This window comes from Pholcus phalangioides, unplaced genomic scaffold (assembly GCF_987345545.1).
Source record: "Pholcus phalangioides strain wild (caught in Gottingen) unplaced genomic scaffold, Ppha-v1.0 ptg000003l_1, whole genome shotgun sequence".
Taxonomy (NCBI): Eukaryota; Metazoa; Arthropoda; class Arachnida; order Araneae; family Pholcidae; genus Pholcus; species Pholcus phalangioides.
In genome coordinates this window covers 20,306,642-20,326,259 of record NW_028301596.1, presented here as the reverse complement: position 1 = coordinate 20,326,259, position 19,618 = coordinate 20,306,642, and the positions used below count along the sequence as shown (strand labels likewise).

Below are 19,618 nucleotides of genomic sequence, written 5' to 3'. Positions count from 1 at the left end.
GCATAGGGGGATTGTCACACACACACATATATATATATAGGCGTATGCCTAGGAAGTTTCGTATTCCTAGAAATGCGTGGGAGTTGCGTGTAATCCTTGAGAAGCGTAGGTGCTTTGTCTGCTCCTATACATGTGTAATGCGTTTAGAAATGCGTAGAATGCGTGCGCACCCTCCTGTAATGCGTTGAAAGCTTTTCACATCTAGAAATGTATGATGGGCGTCAGCACACCGAGAAAAATGCGCAAGAGGTTTGCGTATCCCTAGAAATTAAAAGAACGCGTTTGAAACCTCTTGAAATGAATAGAAGGTGCCTGTGAAATCCTCGAAATGCGTAGAAGCTGTGTAAACCTCTCGAAATGCACAAGTGTGCGTGTGCACCTCTAGAAATTCATAGCTATTCGAAACCTCTCGAAATGCACAAGTGTACGTGTGCACCTCTAGAAATTCATAGCTATTCGAAACCTCTCGAAATGCATGGAAGGTGTGTGTATGCACCTCTAGAAATGCGCAGAGGTTATGTGCACTACTCGAAATATGAAGAAAGTGTGTATGTGTGTGTGTACCTCTTAAAATTCACAGAAGGCGTTCGGAATTGTGTCGAAATGCGTAAAAGGTGTGAATTTGTGCACCTCTTGAAATGCACAGAAGGTATGTGTGTGTGTGCACTTCTTGAAATTCACAGGCGGCATTCGGAATTCATCGACATGCGCAGAAGGTGTGTGTGTGCATACCTCTTGAAATGCATAAGGGTAGGGGGTGTGCGCGTGCAGTTCTCGAAATGCAAACGCTTGCGCATTCCCTTGTTATATTTGTAGTAACAAATGTTTTACACGTTTTCATCACTTCACTCGTTTTTTCCGCCATCGCTGATCATTTTACGCGTACCCCGAATGGTTTTTCACTGTCCCCCGAGGGTATGCGTACCGCAGGTTGGGAACAACTGCCATAAAACGGAAACCCTGCTATATAAAAAGCCGCTCTCCCAATCACACCAAATAAAGACATACTCTATCCTCTTCAAGCTACTGAAGGCCAGCGTCTTCGGAAATGTCTCTGCGACGACGAGACTTGCATACATTGGGCACCTTTAATAAGAAGCGTTCGTTTGCATATCGTTACATAAAAGAGGAACTCGTGCAGTGAATACTCTGAAATAAATGCGTCTATTTATGAATTACCATCTACGACAGGGACGACAGGGATTACGCTCTTCATATCGACGCACGCGATGCGAAGCATATCAATTCCCCTGCTAGTCATCTAGCTAGTTAACATTCGTATCACTTTACGTATAGTCCCGGTGTACGCAACTGGAATACTCAAATCTTCTCTACTCAATGGTATTTATGTATGTGTATGTGAAATTAGTGAAACCACAGCCACAACTAAATACTTAGTCAGCTCGGGGAAGTATGAGTTTCCGCAGGGGTGGTTTGAGAAGAGATCGCTATCCGTGCGGGTCCTATTTTTGGTTCCCCTTCCCCCAATCCACCTTTTTCTTTAGTCAATAAAGTTTTTGCTCCCCTTTCAACTCGGATTTGGCGCCCCATCTACAGCGGCTCCCCCGTGTGGCCACACGAGTCCCGTTTTTTCAAGGAACTTACTTTAATTATCCAGGTGTGTGTTTCCTGCAAGTAAGCTTGCTCTATTTTTACTAGAATCGGGATCGAAAATACTTAGCACAATTTATAAATTTGTATTTTTGGTTAAAAAATTCAAATTATTATCGATAGAGCGTGGTTGTAGTACGTAGAATGAAAGCAGGTCATTGGAAATATGCAAATCAGAGTCCTGTAAAATGCTTGGCGTACGATTAAAAAGCCCATTTCTTAATTTGCCTGTCATTATCGCTCACATAAGGTTTTCATTGGTGGATGAAGGGGTGAAGTGTGTTGGAAACGTTCGTAAAGCTTCAGCCGGCGATTCGTGGCTGAGGTGAAACAACACGGAAGAGATTAAAGAAAGGTTCGTTCAGGTCCAATCAGTCGTTTTGGACTTTCGTACAATATCCTTTGTCGACGAAAATTTGAACTAGAATGTTTTCTGTTCCAAAAAAGAATCCTCTTCGTGAAAATAATTTGTTCGCACAAACCACATTCAAATATACCAATTCCTTCACCACCTACGAATTCTTTTTACGAACTTTTTTGAACTATTTACGAATTTATAGGGCACCCTGTGCACAAACGGGAGAAATAATTTCAGAATCTGCAAAAAAAGAAAAAGCAAAATAAGGTAAATAATTTACGGCACAACATACGCAGTATAAAGACTCCTAAAATCCAGATCATGGCTCATCGCTCTGTCTCAATGAAGAGATTTTAGCAGGCGGTCGAATAAAGCCTGGGCCATGCTGGAAGCTGTGCATATGTGTGTTGCGAACCTAACGTGAAGTTTGTTTCTGTGTAATGCTTGTCATTTGTGGTGCTGCCATCTGACGTCAATTTTTCTAACTATGAGTGAAGTGTAATGATTGACTAATTGTATCGTAGTAGGCCTGTTGCTCTATTTGGCGAGACTTTTCAACGGGGAGATTGGCTCGCATCGGCACCTCGAAGTTGGGAACCACAGAAAACGAACATCAGCCGACCACCACTGTGGCAACGGTGGGATTGGAACCCGGCTCCTTGCGATGCGAGTCCGTCACTATGCTCACTCGATCACCACAGCAGCCACAGACAGTATTTCATTGATTAAATCTAAAATTATGTAGCGGTTACATGAATTTGGTTTGGTGAAATGGTTTTCGTACCTAGCGGTTTAAGAAAAATGGGTAAAGCAGTGTTTCCAAACTTTTTTTTAGTCATGCCCCCACCAAAGCATCTTCCAAAATCCTGAAGTCCCCCTTCCCCCCCATAAAAGACACACACATGGAGGGGGGGGGGGGATATGCGGTCCAAGATGATCGGAAATTGAAAAAAAAAGTAGAAACAGTTTTCTTTTTTTTAATAACGCGATCTTCACGTATTCCCAAGGGATCAGCATGATCCGTCCAGAGAATTTTTTAGTATTAGTAGACATCCATGCTCGAACCGGGATTCGAACCCAGACCTGCGCAGTGAGAAGCTAGTTCCCTAACCACTCGACTGACAGGCGGTATGAAACATAAGTACAAAATATAATAGTTATAATATTTTGAAAAAATTCTTCAAATGCTGTTTCAGTATGCGTTTCAGTATCAATGCTGTTTCTCTCTGCGCTCTTCTGAAACCTTAAATTTACCTGTATCTTCCCCCCCCCCACCCTCCCTCTCTCAGAATCCACGTGGAGGAAGCCGAAAGCCCTATAACATGGTCTAAAGAGTATATGAGTTTTCAACCTTCAAGACAGTTCCAGGCAAAAAAAGAATAAAATCTCCGTGAAGCCCAATGGCCAATAAGTCATACTGTGGTATCTTGATTCTTGCAGTAGCGTCTTAACGGTTAAACGCAGCGGGGCCAAGGGTTTCGGGGCAAACAGGGGAAACCCTACATTATTGGAGAATTTTACTTATTCCGAGATCATTTTTTTTTATTATACATGTATATAAATATGAATTTTCGTTGATACTTAAATTATTTCCTCATTAAACATGACATTTCATTAATTTGTGAATTATTTTTTTCATTAGATATGAATTTCTTTAATTCGGAAATTATTTTTTCATTAAATACGGATTTTCATTAACCCTGAAATTATTTCCTTATCAAATATTAACTTTCATTAATTCTGCAATATAGAAAAATTTTCATTTTTTACATATTTTTTTATCAAATATGAATTTTTATAAATCATGTGATTGCTCCCTTAAAAAAAAAAATCGAATTTTCCACCTTAAAAATCATATTGCCCCCCGTTAGGCGTGGGCCCCACGTTGAGAATCACGAGTTCAAAGAAAGGAAAAGAACCCCCCCCCCCCCCCGCAGTTCACAAGCCATGGAGGGGGGATCGGAAACGCATTACTTGTAGTACCTCTTAAAAAATTGACAAAAATATTTTCATAAATTTTAACATACCTATTGATAAATAATTTCTCAAACGCAGACGCAAATAAAAACACTCGTGAAATGACCTCATAATGACATTTGATATAATTAACAAATTATTAGTTCTACACACATCCGCGAAAATTCAATGGTCTATCAACATCCGTAATGAGCCCTCTTTATATCATAGGGCTCTTCGCCGGTTAATACGTGAATTCAAAATTGTACATTACGCGATAATTACAGCCGAATGAGAGAGAATAATAATAATAACGAAAAACAAAAAAAAATGAATGCATAATAAATGTCATCGTCTAATGAGGACTTCATAATAAAGCGGAAGAGCCCAGTGTGAAAACACATCTACAGTGAGACCATGTAATCATATCTGAGTTCCTCTTCCGAATCGGCTCTACACATTCTTTTTTTTCCCCTCTACATCTTTTAAGCGTCAAAAACAGCTGAAGTAAAAAGATACCGGGCCGAGTGAATGATTCCAGTGTCCAGTTACACCACTGAGCGTGTACGAGTTTCGGCGTCCCGTATAATTTTTATATTTTTGTCCGGTTCGTCTCTAAGAGAAAACGTTGTATATATAGAGGAAAAGAAAAAGGCTTTTCGTGATTTCCTTTTTGAATTGACAAGAGCAGGCACCCAGAGATAGAGATAGAGAGGGGAGAGAGAGACTGGCAGGGTGCTCGGTGATTTCACAGGATTCATCTTCTATCTTGGGAGAGACAAGTAGTAATAAGGAAAGGCGGCGTGTGTTCGCATCATGGTCTTGAAGCATTCGTTTCGATGGAGGATACACAAGGTCTGTTTACATATCGATTTTTTTTTTTTGTTTTCTTAAATTTAACTGCTCTGAATTATTCCGGTGAGTTACTAAAGAAGTGGAGGCGTAGCTGAAAAATACCAAGTACAATACTTATTAGTGAATTTTTGATCCAAGTTTTCATTTTCTTTGTGTTGTTACACAGCATAGATATATTTTGGAACTTATATTTTTAAACTTACACCGTACGGTGAATTTCGAAGCACAGATTTAAACAATGTTATGAAATTAGTTACCGTAATTTGTAACAAAGAAATGACTTATCCAGCTTTTAATGTCAATTTTTAGCTCTAGCGGTTAATACTAAGCCACGGCTATTCAATAACTTTTTTTTTTAGAATTCGAGGGATTCTGATGAATTTTCATAAACGTTTTTGCATTTTCAAATATAACTAAAATACAGCAACCCAATATAAAAGTATAAAATATATAGTATATTTGGGTAATATGGAAAAGCTGGGTGATATGAAACACCTGGTTTTCCTCTGCCTTCAGATTCGGCTTCCAAGTGGAGAACGATAAATAAATTCAAAATGATTCCCATGCTCCGGATGCTATAGAGTCAGTGTCACTCGGTTGTCACCCATCGTCACGGCTGTTATAGGAATTTGTTTTTTCACTTCCAGAATTTACTTAGGCAAGTTTTCAAAAGTGTTTATTAACCAGTATTCGAAATGCGTCCAATAATTTGAAACTAAGCACAATGTACATTACAAGTGTTGTATTTTATTGGGTTGTGCTCATTTTTATCTAGCAGTTCTCTCCGGTTAGATAGAACGCTATTTTTTCACTGATGGTGTGTCGGGTGTAATATGGAGTACTATAAATATTACCTAAGATGGGCTAACATATCTCTTCAAGATGGAAAATAGTTTAGTAAAATAGAAGAAAGGTCTGGAAATGATGTGTGTCATGTTCTGGGTGGGCCCATCTTGACCGTTTTGGGGCAGAACAGGAAGATTGCATTTGCGACTCCAGTAAATAGACTATGACACCACCGCATCATCAAAACTAAATAAACAAACGATGAAATTTTTATTTTTCATTGTCACAGACTCATTAAATCTTGTTTTCGATCAATTTGAATTAGTTTTTTTTTTCATTTTGAACTCCCTCCCCCTATTCCATATTACCCCAGAAAAAGGATTTTTTAAAATGTCGCCCTATTTTTTACCTATGCACCCTGTGCATATTAAGGCGAATACGACTACGAGTCTGTGATTCAAACTTGACATTCATGTACTTTTTCCCCGCATAAATGGAAGCGTAAGGTTCATGCATGTGCAAGCGGTAAAAACTTTCTCATCCCTTTGAGTTTTTTTTTCTTCAATATGTTGTCATCCATTAATTGTCATGCAAAAGGCACCAACTGTTCAACTCTGAGGTTATTTATTTATTAGCACGACCTTGTGCCGACGACTATTTTTTTTTTAAAGTCTTGCTTCAAGTCATAAATATAAAGTTACGTATCTCTCTTTCTATTTACGAGGTTGGTTCACTCTTTTGGATATTTTTCCCGACTTATCTCTATTCAAAGTAAACTCAGGGAAAAAATGAAAAAAAAAAAATCTCTTATCTTCCTTTCCTTTGTGCGTCTACAGTGTGTCATATAATAACTTTTTTCTCATTGTTAATAGAATTAAGGTGAAAGCGATTCCACGAATTTCCTTGTTTATATACAGTAGATGTAATCGAATTTGCTTGAAACAATTTCTAATGAACGAATAAACCCCGGGAGAGGGTATTGGTAAGAAACTCTTTAGTTAAAAGAAAGAGCAACTCATATTTTCCAGTTTTTCTCAATATTTTGTTTGGTTTTATTGTTATGAGTTTTATCAATGACACGAAGCATTACGCTCAAATACTGCTCCAGTATTTCTTGCTAAAGGAATGATTAAACCACCCTATACAGTATAGCCATAAGTCAGTGGGCAATTTAGAGTTCAGAGACTTTTTTTTTCGAATTTCTACAAAAATACTTGATAAATTGTTCTGAAATTTCAATCCCGTAAACCCTATTCATATTATCCCTCACAATTTACAGTAAGAATTTAATCACGAGTGTATTTAGGAGACCGCCAAAAAAATTGAATAAGAGAAAAAATGTTTTTGACCAAACTCTATATCAAAAAAGGCTGCAAATAATTTGCACTATAACACTTTCACAAAATATTTTACCTAACATTTTCAATGTTTATATGCGTTTTCTTAAAAATTTCACATATTTTCAGAAAGCTATTGATGCTGCTTCTAAAAATCCGAATTTTCATCCCATGGTTTTTGCTTATTTCAAGAGTGGAGTTTACAATTAATGTTTACTAAACTTACCGAGAATGTGTCTACATAAAAATTACACATTACAGTGAAATTTGAAATGAAACCAGTTTCGTGTTTCATGAAATATGTGCATTTAAAAAAAATAATTTTCAAGTACGCATGCCGAGAGATATCAATTTTATTTTTCACAATATGATTGCCAATTACATAGAGCAACTTTGGTGAAAATTACAGTTAAAAATCATGAAAAAACAATAAGATATAGGCGATACAGTGAGCTGTATTCAAGTCACTTCCCGAAAGTAGTTGGATCTCAATAGCTATTTTTAGAAGAAGCTGGCGTTTCGATAAAAATTCCATAATATCGACATATGTATGTTTTGTGAAAAGTGAGTAAACACCAGAAAAAAAGGCAACCGCATCCCCAGAGTGTGATTTTTCTCTCGAAGCACGTGCGAGTGAATTTCTCCTTCTCAGAAGCAGATGTTTATCTTGGCATGTTTTCTCGGATGAAAAGACCTCTTGTGGAAGACGTAATGGATAGAGATGACGATGGCAATGCCTCAAGGAATTATTATTCACAGTCGAAACTCCCGCGTCGACGTAACCACGTGGGTGATGCGTTTTCTAGCAGGAAAGAGCAAGGTTCTAAAAACGAGTTTAGCGGCTCTACTTTACTCATCTCGGGTGGGAGGCCGCATAAAAAAAAAGCTCGAACACATGCGATCCACATTCACATGTTCCTAAAAACGAAACTGTGTTGTTATATTCAACGAACAGCAGCTTGCTTATCGCTAAATCGGGCGAATTATTGCGTGTAACCAAAGAATTTCAGTGAGAAAGATGGGCCGCCATTTTAAAAATGTTCCTCAGCGATATAAGATGGCGATAACTTTTCTGAACAAGACTTGAAAAGTCAGGGAAATGCCCATGCCTACTTTCTTCTTCGGACAGTCTTCGTCCTTCTTTGGTCATAGGCGGAATTTCCGTTTCACCAGGAGGGTGAGTTTTCTTTTTTCAGAGAGTTTTTATTAGAGATACGTACATTTTGCAATAAAAAAAAATTCGAATCGGAAATTTTGCATTTATTCACAAAATTAAAAAAATAATAATTGTCAATTTAGGAATTTTGTATTCATACGCGAAAAAAAATTTTGGTCAAAAAATTTGAGTTTATCCGGAAAAAAAAAGAACCAAATTTTGCATTCATCCGAAAAGAAAAATTCTTGCGTTCATCATCAAAAGATTTGCGTTCATTTGCAAAAAATTCTCAAACGATTAAATTTTACATTCATCCGAAAAAAAATTCTCAAACAAAAAATTTTGCATTTATTAGCAAAAATAAACTAAACCAACTACACAATTTTTTTTAAAGTTTAATTACGTAGCCAAGTATCAAAGTTCAGTATTTAGTTGAAAGTTGTAGAACTATTTCCTTATTTTCGCTCCAAAAAGTGCAAAAATTCTCAATATTTGGCAGAAAAGTAGTAAAAATTAAATTTTTGTATTTTTAATCAAAAATGAGAAATTTTGCCTTTATTTCGTAAATACGCGACATTATGTATCCTTCGCTGTACGTGAAATACGTTAGGTGCTTTTCTTTCCGGGGTATTTCCGAATAATAATTATCATTGTAAGTATTAGGAAATTGAGCAGTTAACAAAATAACAAGAAATGCTCGGTAATAACAGGTTTTGCAACAGCTTCGTGTGTCTTGAGAAACAAAAGCTTATTTATGAGGGAAAAAGGAAAATAACGTCAATCATATCAACAAAATCTGTCAGAAAATTTTAATGTGTGTATTTTGTGTGATGCACGTGTTTTTCTCCTCCCGGAATGACTTCAAACAAGATGGCTCCTCGTCAACACTAAACAACACTTTAGCTCGTGAAACGAAGAGCTTTTTCCTCTCTTACTTATTCTGGATTAGTTTTTTTTTTCGCATCCCGCTTATATACATGTCCTATAATCAACCTCATGGCCTCTACGTCTTGGAGACGGGTCCTTGGGATGTGTTTTTTCGTTAGTCATTCATAGGTTTCTTGAGCCATGGGTCATGGCCACTGTGGTGGTCGAGTGGTCACAGTGACTGACTCGCATCGTGAGGACTCGGTTTCGAATCCCATCTGTGCCACAGTGGTGGTCGGCTGAAGTTTGTTTTTTGTGGTCCCTAACTTTGAGGCGCAAATGCGAGCCGACAAAAAGTCAGAGAGCAAACATTATAAATATTTCAATTATTACACTTCACTCAAAATTTTAAATATAGATAGCTGTAGTAAAATCAGACACAACACTTAGGTACGCACTCAGGTTGTTAAGTACACACACTTTGCTCCAGACTCTGCCATGAAGCTGGGCGGGATAAGTCTAGTGGCAGAGTCCTGCGTTTATTCATTCATTCAGCTATGGGTCATGACCCACACTGGATTAACGGGGGTTTTTGAGATGAGTCGTACAAATCCATTTACAGCCTCAGATTCTTGAGTTCACAACCCAAACTTGCTTTGCAGGGGCTTCTCTGATGAGTCGTACGAATCTTACGGCCCTGTTATACTGAATTTGCGTCACTGATTTCACTAATTTAGAAGAACAAACAGTCCCATGGGTTGCAAAGTTGATCTTGATGTTGATTTTTTGTTGCTGCTGATAAAGGTTAAGAAACTCTGTCTTTGAGAAATAAAATTAGCAGAACATTACTTTTTATGGAAAAACCAGCGAGCATAGCGCAACAATGAAATAAAATTGGATAGGAAATGATCGAAAGAACTGATACTGTGTATGTCTCTTGTCGACAGACCTGTACCCAGTGCCGTCTTAAAGCATGGGCCCACCCGGGCACCTCAAGTTCATAAGGGAGTCTCGTGATGATAATGAGATTTTGTGCATGATTTTCGAAAGAAAGCATATGAAAATTTATAAAGGAACTTCCGGCTGATTAGTGACCCCAGAACATCGATTTGCCGGGTGTTGAGACGGCCCTGCTTGTACCCTCCAAATGCTTACAATGGACTTCACCAACTTTCAACCATTTCTGTTCAACGCATATCAAAAAAAATTGCGCATTTAAAAGAAAGGGGAAAAAAAGTAATTTTTTGCTAGTGTCATCTGGTGCCGATTTGAGACACTAATTTCTGAATTGATTCATATTTCAACAATATGTTTATCTGTTCTTTTGAATAAATTACTGTTTTTTTTATATAGTTATAATTTTAATAAAAAAATTATTACAGTTGAGCTCAATTATAGAGAAATTTGATGCAGTCAAACATCGGTTAACATAATTTTTTCTTATCCTGTTCTGGTGGGAAAATTTTTCGAGACAGTTTCGGTATTTGTGCGTTTCGAAGTTTCGGTTTTTTCATTAGCGTCATCTATCTGAATTTGAATGCGGTAATTTTTGATTTCACAAATATGAATTCTGGTCATATTTTTTTGACTTTCTATCATTTTTTTAAATCCAAAAAATCAATTTCTCAAAATTTACAAAATAATTGATTATTTTGATAAGCTAGGACCACTTATAAAATAATCGGATACAGTGAAATATCGGTTACTACGATGTTTCTTATGCTTTCATGACCTGGAAACATTAAAATAACGTTTGAAAACTTGATTCCCTTTGCAATGTAGTATTTCGTAGTGCTTATTTATTATGTTTTGAATGTAGGAACCAGAGCTTTTTTTTGACAAATGTATTTCCCGATATGCCCAGGGCATGTAGAAATTTTGACCGGGGCAGGAAACTTTTTATATGCCTATATCAGGAATGCGCAATCTCCGGCCGCGACCCACATGTAGCCCAGGTTCCATCCGGCCCGTGAATGGTGTTCCGGTAGAAACGTATCAATACACACAACTCGATAAATACATTTACCTATATAGTATGGCTATTTTCTTCATAAAAATACGGGAAATTAAGATCCATACGGGGTATTGCCAATTACCGTCAAAAAAATTGTCGAAGGCAAGTAAAGTTGTCAATGACAGCCAAAAATATTGTCGAAGGCAAGTAATGTTGTCAATGACAGCCAAAAATGTTAAAGGTAAATAAAATTGTCATCTATTGTTAAAATTGCTGCAAAATCACCAATGACGGGAAATAGAGGGCAACTGCAAGTCACAAAGGGTAAAAATGTATATGCCAAATATGTGAGATAAATATTTTTATATGACAAAAAAAAAAATGATGATGAAATCGCATAATATAATTTATAAGCCATGAAAATAATCCTTATTCGTAATTTCAAAAAATCAACTAAGTTTTGTTGGAAACGTGCGGGGAAAAATGGGGCATTTTAGAAAAAAAATAGTGGGACTCCACACAAATTCATGAGTATATCCCGTAAAATATGGGTCACGTTGTCACTATTCATAAGCAAGTTTCTGGCCCGCAAATACCGTATATTTGGCTCGTGCACTGAGAAGGTTGTGTACCCGTTATATAAAACGTGCTTTATGGCTGAAATTACTGTTATCCGTCGTAATCGAAACCCGCTGTAATGATGAATCGTATCAGAATCCCATTGTGATAAACGAATGATGATAAGATTTCTTTTTTTTAGCTCTTAATATGAACTTAAATTGAAGCACAATAAAAAGGAAAACGATAGTTTATTCGGCATTCCGAGATGTCGTGTGTCATTAATTAATTTGCCCGGATCGTCATAATCATGCCTCACGATGCCTATCACCGATCCAAATCTTTCCAATTCTCCTGTGATTCGTCTTGTAGAAGATTTCTCAAGACAATGTCATACTCACCATCTTGTCGTGTTCATTCTGTTTTTCAGTTCGGTGAGAGAGGGTCTGGTTTCAGACCCAGGGGTGAGATCCAGGACTTCGAGAAGATCCGCGATGATTGCTTGAGGAGAGGAGTGCTGTTTGAGGACCCGGAGTTCCCGGCCGATGGGTCATCGCTCTATTTCAGCCGGTCATCGCCGTCATTCATCGAATGGATGAGACCAGGGGTAAGTAAACGTTGAATTTTAACTGATCGAAGCAACTGACAATGTAGTTGTCACACACAAAGAAAGACTTATCTGAAATCGCTTCTCTCGCATTTCAACTTCAACAATGCAGGTTGTCCCTGAACTCTACCTCTGACATAAGCAGGGCTGATAATACACTTCAAGACAAACAGCTTTACGGATGGAACCCAGGGTCACAACTCACTTATTCGTTGGATACGTGCATCCCAACATTTCTGAAGCCACCAAAATATGGTAACCCTGCTCACATCGTGAAGAGAGACTGGGATATGTATTCTTAACTGTCTACATAGAAATCGCCTCTTTTCTCATGGCATTGTGAGTGGGCAGAGGAAAGGAGGTAAAATATTTCTCCCTACATCATTCCAGGGTTACTCTGTAGGAAAATTTTTCCCCTCCTTTTTGGCACCAGTGGATTAAATTCTATATTAACACGCACGGAACATAAAAGTCATTTGCGACCCCTAGGTTCTATTGCATCGGGAAAATTTTTTTGTCTTGACGTACTATAATTTTAGCCATACAGTTCTGGAACATCCTGCAACATACCGCTGTTTCAGAAATGCATTAGAAACTTCTAGGACAGGTATGTCCAAGATACAGGCACGGTAGCCCAGACCGATAAGATACTCGTCTAAACATTCAAAGGTTGTTTAGGTGTTTTAGAGGTGTTGCGAGTTCGATACCCAGTATGTCCTTGTCAGAAATTTTCCTGATGCGGTGGTATTACAGAAACGGTGGCAACATGACCACAGAAAACGATTGCTACCGTAGGCAATCAGTCCTACACCGAAGGGTTAGCGCACCAACCTCTCGGAATCGCAATAAATTGTTAATCTCTGTCTGATTCACTCTCGTGTGCATAAGATGACCATGGTGCCACAAAAATGATCAAATGTCCAAGATAAAACTTGGAGTTATATATCGACATGATGCCCCGCAAATGATGTTTTTCACTTATTACAGTGCGCCACATAAGGTGAACAACACTAATTTTGAGTTTTAAGTTATTTAATGTAAATTGTGAAGCATTACACATTTTATGCAGGATTCCTGCCACAAATGAAATAAACACGCAACAAAAATGAAACATAAATTGCTACATTATAGCGAAAACAATAAAAATGTGTGCCACAAAAGTTTGGGCACAAATATTAAATACACTTTTTTAGAAATCGAGTAAATAATTTTAGTAACTTATGTGATTGCCATTGCTTTACATAACATCAAACACGATTTTCCATCGAATGCACAAGGTTTTGTACCAATTCTAGACAAATCCAACCGTACTTTCTCATTCGCGTTTTTCAGTACTGAAACCGAAAAATATTGTTTTCCCCCCTCTGCTATGCATTGCATGTGTAAGGGACTACATAGGTTTTCTATGGGGTTGAGGTACAGACCGAAAGCTGGCCAATTCAGAACCGAGACGTTTCTAGCTCGGAACCACTTTTTCGATGACTTTGAGGTGTGAATGTAAGCATGATCCCCTGCTGAAACGTCGAGCTTGAAACACCATTTCTCCGAAATGGTAATAAATAGCTAATAAATAATAAATAAATAAAAAGCTAATAAATAGCTTTCAAGTGTTTCTTGATGTTGCTGAGCTATAAATTTACTATAGAAGAGCCCGTGAAAATTCTGGTCTGGGGGCCCCACCCTTGGAGGGGAGGGGCATGCTGTAGGTAGTACGTGGATTGAAACTGAGCATCTCTCAGCTACAAAGGATGCTCGTATTGAAGTGTGTTAGTTTTATGCAACGCAAATACTGCAGTAAGAATTCATTAATTATGGGCTGTTTGTGTCGAGTTTTATGTGTCGTGTCAAGTTTTTTCGTGACATAGCGCCATCCATCTGTGAGTCGGATTTGACGTTTTTGTTTAATTCATAACAAAAAAAAGAAGAGAACAACTCTACCGCCATGACAAGTATTTTAGTGCAAAACCGAACTTTTTCATGTCTATCGGGTGGATTTTTTTAACTAATCTGTCGTGGACTTTTTGCCCACCACGTATTTTGCATTTTAAATAATCATCTTGAAACGATTTTGAAAAACCCAAGAAATTTCTAAATTGAAGATTTTGCATTTGAGCTGCTCTATACACATTTTGAGTGACTCGAGTATGAAACAAAAACACACAAACTATAGTTTTCAGACCGTGTTCTCTCGGTGTTTCACTAAAAAAGAAAACATTTCTGCCTAGGATATATGTGCAGAGCCGAGACTCTTCGTGGAAGGAGCCACTCGATTTGATGTCGTGCAGGGAGAGCTCGGTTAGTACATTTTGTTGACGTCATTTTTGAATGCGAATGATTTTTAAAAATGTCTTCCGGTGACGGGATTTCACCGACAGATAAAATTCACTGACAAAAATTCGCCGACAGCAATTCACCGCAACGCAATTCAACGATAGGAAAAAATTCACTGATGGAAAACTCACCGCTGAGAAAATTCACAGAGAAACAATTCGTCGTCAACCGTTCGTCACCAGTGAGTTAAAGACCAAGTGATTGAGCAAGAGTGAATGAGTATGTGAACGAGTGAGTGACCGTAGGAATGACCAAGTGAATGTGCGAATTACCTTTGAGCCACCGTATGAGTGAGTGGGTGAGTGAACGATTGAGAGAACCAGTGAATGACCGAAGGAGTGATGGACTAAGTTAGTGATTGAGCGGGGCAGAGACAGTATGAATGAACGAGCGAATGAGCGAATGAGTGACTCACTCATTCGTTTATTTGCTCATCCACTCACTCACTATCTCACTGTCAATGACTTGTTTGTCGGTAAATTTTCCTAGAGATGAATCGTCATGTCTGTGAATTGCGTAGCGGTAAATTTCCTTTCGGTAAATTGTGTGACGCTGAATTGTTGGCGATGAATTCTCCGCATACGCTAATCAACAACACAATGTTAAATAGTAGAGAAGAGATTAGAAGCATTTTTAACATAAAGCCTACTGAGCAATATCTATTTGAAACGCGCTTTCACAAGCAAAATACCTTTTTGAATCCTTCCCCCCCCCCACCCCCGGGAATATGTACCGTTTCGTGTGGCGAGATGCATAGATAATGGTGATAAATTTGTCAATGTACAGGGACGAAGGTAACACGTAATAACGAGGTTAACATCGAAAAGCGCCAATTGTGAAAGAAAATAAATGAATTTGGCTTTTAATGGGATTGAATATTTTAGTTCATTTTCAATTAGCGGCAACCCGCTTTGTGTGAGGGAATTGTGTTTTGGTATGTCATATGCCGGACCATCTTAAGATCATCATAGGCTCTCGGGTAATTTGATTCTTCTAATGCCCCCCCCCCCCCCTCCACACTTGGCTAGAAATACCTGATCACCAATTTACATATTTACTCTTGAAAATTGTTGCCAGATCTCATCATCATGAAAGCCCGCCCGCGCCGTTTCCGGGTGAGCCCATGTGTGTTAAGACGGCACTAGTCATATACGGTGTTCAATTTGTTTTCTCCTAGGTGATTGCTGGATGCTGGCAGCGGTGGCTAATTTGACCCTGAACGAGGCGCTGTTCTTCCGGGTCGTACCCGACGACCAGTCGTTCGTGCAGAAGTACGCCGGCGTGTTCCACTTCAGGTTCTGGCAGTACGGTCGGTGGGTGGACATAGTGATCGACGACCGGCTGCCGACCTGCGACGGACGTCTCCTGTACATGCACTCGAAGAACCACAACGAGTTCTGGAGTGCCCTCCTCGAAAAGGCCTACGCCAAGTACTCCTCTAATACTCGATTTTTTTTGGACATTATCGTCAGAGACGGATTTATGTGTTTTATCCATTCTAGTCCAATTTTCTTGACCACTCATTCCTTAAATTTGCTCCCTGAACTACAGCCCGCTTAGTTCGCCCCCCTTACCCAGTAAATATGTCTCTCACATGCTTGCACACTGACCTGGTCTCTCTCTTGGCTACTCACATGCTTGCACACTGTGACCAGAGGGTCTGCAAGAAAGAGAGTGGCCAAAACAGTGTGCAGCCATGTGAGTGACCAAAACAATATGCCAGCATGCGAGTAATTAAAGGAGGGACCAAGCCAGTGTGCAAGCATGTGAGGGACAAAAACAGTGTACAAGCATATGAAGGACTAAAACAGTGTGCAAGCATGTGAAGGACTAAAACAGTGTGCAAGCATGTGAGTGGTGCTTGCACGCTGCTTTAGCCCTTCACATGCTTGCACACTGTTTAGTCCCTCACATGCTTGCACACTGTTTTAGTCCCTCACATGCTTGCACACTGTTTTGGCCACTGACATGCTCATAAAGTCACTATTGTGGTCGCTCACTGACCCGATGCCCTTGCTCTCCAAGCAAAGACATATGTAAGGTTTTGCTGCCCTCGCATTCTAATTTTCTTGATCACTCATTCTTCAAATTTACCGTCCTGGACTATGGTCCGCTTACCCCCCCCCCCTCCCTGTAAATGCACCGCTAGTTATGGAAATTTTGTATTCCACTTAACTGAATTGTAAAATTTTATTTCATTTCGTCTCTGTGAAGGTTGCACGGGAGCTACGAGGCGTTGAGAGGCGGCACCGCTTGTGAGGCTATGGAAGATTTCACCGGAGGGGTGACGGAGCTGTACGAGCTCGACAAGATCCCCAGCAATTTCTACCGGATTCTTCTGAAAGCTTTCGAGAGGTGGTCGCTCATGAGCTGCTCCATAGAGGTAACACGCCATTCCGTTTAATTATGGCCGCACTGTATATCACGGTCAATGTTCGAAGTGATCTAGCTTCTCGTATTCGTAAGCGATACGATGGGCGAAGTGGCTGGCCATTTCATGAACTGTTTAAACTTCGAATATTGGCCATATATAGCATATGGGCTCGAATAAGACTCAAAATGAAAGTAATTTTTTCAATGGAATTGGTTGTCGAACCACTTTTATGGGAGAGATATGTTGATAAACCCATTTCAGAAGTCACCAATATATTGCAACTTCGCCAAATCAGGATGAGTGGCAGGGAAATTTTTTATTCTTTCAAATCCCTAGCAGTAACGGGGAGTAAAAAGTCCCTAAAGTAAGGTTGCTTAACGCTTTTCAGCCATGAGTTCAGCTTCGCGACCCATGCGACTTTTTGTTCTTCGAAATTAGTGACACAACCAGTGATGCAATAAGTATAACAGACTGTAAATGCATCCGTACGACTCATCTAGGAATCCCCGCGACCTATAGCTCAAGAATCCCTGACTGTAAGCAGATTCGTACGACGCTTCTGAGAAGCTCCCGCGAATCAATTTTGGTTCGGGACCCATAGTTCAAGCCCCTGGCTGTCACTGGATTTGAACGACCCATCTCGGAAAGCCCTGTGACGACGCCTGGGTCTTAAATTACATGATAACAAGTGTTGGACATAACAGTAATTTGCGAGCCTAGGTTTCATTACGAAAACTGACGTGTACTGTCAAGAGTCCTGGGCTGACGCGGATCTTTGACGATGTGGGGGGATTGTGAAAGTTCGTTTGATCGTCTCGTATTCTACGGGACAGAAAAATTTTCCAATATTATTTGCCTCCTGGGAGGGGTGGTCATTCCCATTACCTCTTCCTGCGCCTTAGTGAAAGCAGGCATCTTCAGCTACGAATGAAGCCGAGGTAGACATCTTCGGCTTCAGTCGTAGCAGCATTTCATTCAGCTGCGAATGGAGTAGAGGAAGGCTGATCCAGGGCGATGTATCAGAAAAGCGACTAATTGTGTAGGTGCATTGGATTATCCCGTACTTGGCAGACAAATTTTCCCCATATAATTCGGCTTTTCGGGGTAGGGGAGGAAGATTGCGCCACATCGCCCCCCCCCCCCCACCGCACCTAGTTCTGGGACACCCTGTATGTATTTAGGAATGAAATTTTGGAAGAATATCTTTGTGTACTGACAATTCTTATATTTCTCATTTACGCCCGAATAATATGACACTAGATTAGTTTAATGTCTGCCTACTTTCCAAAAGCCACACCCGTCATACATTTCCTTTTTTTACTTTGCTACGTTTTATTTTTCATTACTTATGGGTGAACTGTGGAGCGACTGCTATCAGTCAGATGATGTCATTGGAGAAGCAGCATTAAGAATCCCTGTTTGCATGTGTGGTATGTGTATCATCTTTCATGTCATTGCGTAAAGCCACCGAAATGGCTTTTTTTTGGGAGTGTCTTTCATGAGAAGGAGAAAAATTGTTTGTGCATTATGGGAAAAGTCTCATCGATTTCTTCTCCAAGAAATAGGACAAATTCTTCTTAAAACAAATAGCACCTACGCCAAGATGAAAAATTTCATACATATTTTAATGAATTGTGATTGATATCAAAATAAACCTTTTTTTGATTGTAGGGGAATCACATCCACTCATCACTTCCCCCTCCCTTCAATTCTTTCTGATTAATTTTCCCCCATAGAATAGGGGTTTCCTTCCCTTTAGGATTCCCATCATCTCTTCTCTGAATGCTTTAAATGAATTATTGAAGAATTAGTGGCGTTTTAATGAATGGGTCGACACAGGGCCAAGGACCCACCCCCAAATTATTGTATTTTTTATAAATTAATCTGTTTAGTACACTGACCTATATGTGCTCGTATGTTGCGGCACTAGAGTGCAAAGTCTAGCGTTTTCGCGAAGTGGCCGGCCACCTCACACATTAACCAGAATTTCGGACACTTTTGAGGTGCTTCAGGTCACTGACCACTTCGCAAAGGCGCTACACATTGAACATGGACTTAAACACATGTTTAAGATTTTTGATATACCCTGAAGGTGTTGAGAAAGGTTTGCATACACATTATGAATTGTGCAACTTGAAAATATACATTTTCAGTGCTTCTTGTAGTATGAATGACGAAACAAATCTGAAGATATTTCTGACCGAAGGCAGACATCTCTGCAGGTCCGACTGAAGCAGAGGTAGGCAACTAAAGCTGCGAGTGAAGAGAAGGCAGCAACATCTTCAGCTGCTAATAGAACGGATTGCTGTTGTAGCTATGAATGGAGCGGAGGCAGGTATTTTCAGCAGCGAATGAAGAGGAAGCAGACAACTTCAGCTGCTAATAATGCCGAGGCAGGCATCTTCAACTGCGAATAGAATGGATTGCCAACATTTCCAGATATGAATGGAGCGGAGGCAGTCATCCAATGAAGTCGTAGCCGGGGGTACAGCGGGTGCTCCAGCATCCACAGTATTTTGTAGCACCGGTCTGAGCACCCCCAGAATCAATTGAGAAATCAAAATCTCAGTCGGAGCATCCACGGGAATTTGAACACTTCCGACGCCTCTGCAGGCATCTTCAGCAGGCAAATCAAGTGGAGACAGACATCTTGAGCAGAAGCAGTCAACTTCAGCTGCTAATGAAGATGGGGCAAGCAAGTATCCAGGGGCATGTGAGGAGAGAGGTGACTTATTGTGTAAGCTCGTTGGATTGTCCCCCTATCTTACAGGACAGAAAAATTTTCCGAAATTATTCGGCTATTTTGGAGTGACCTTTTTACCCAGGATCCGAGCCTGGCGTCAGTATTAAGGAGTTGGGCCGTACCTG

At 39.6% G+C, this 19,618-nt stretch overlaps 1 protein-coding gene across 8 annotated transcripts in view; it reads left to right on the top strand.

Moving 5' to 3' along the window:
- LOC149088239 (calpain-B-like) overlaps window positions 1–19,618 on the top strand; it is a 63,070-nt gene that overhangs the window by 18,249 nt on the left and 25,203 nt on the right. For 4 of the 8 annotated variants that reach the window (XM_089245663.1, XM_089245706.1, XM_089245654.1 and 1 more), the window contains exons 2-5: window positions 11,869–12,045; window positions 14,271–14,340; window positions 15,554–15,806; window positions 16,591–16,759. In XM_089245663.1, coding sequence (XP_089101789.1) covers window positions 11,869–12,045; window positions 14,271–14,340; window positions 15,554–15,806; window positions 16,591–16,759 — 669 coding nt within the window. Of the gene's footprint in view, window positions 1–4,412; window positions 4,781–7,654; window positions 8,081–11,868; window positions 12,046–14,270; window positions 14,341–15,553; window positions 15,807–16,590; window positions 16,760–19,618 lie in introns of those variants that run through there. The other 4 variants (XM_089245714.1, XM_089245689.1, XM_089245697.1 and 1 more) reach the window with 4 other exon arrangements.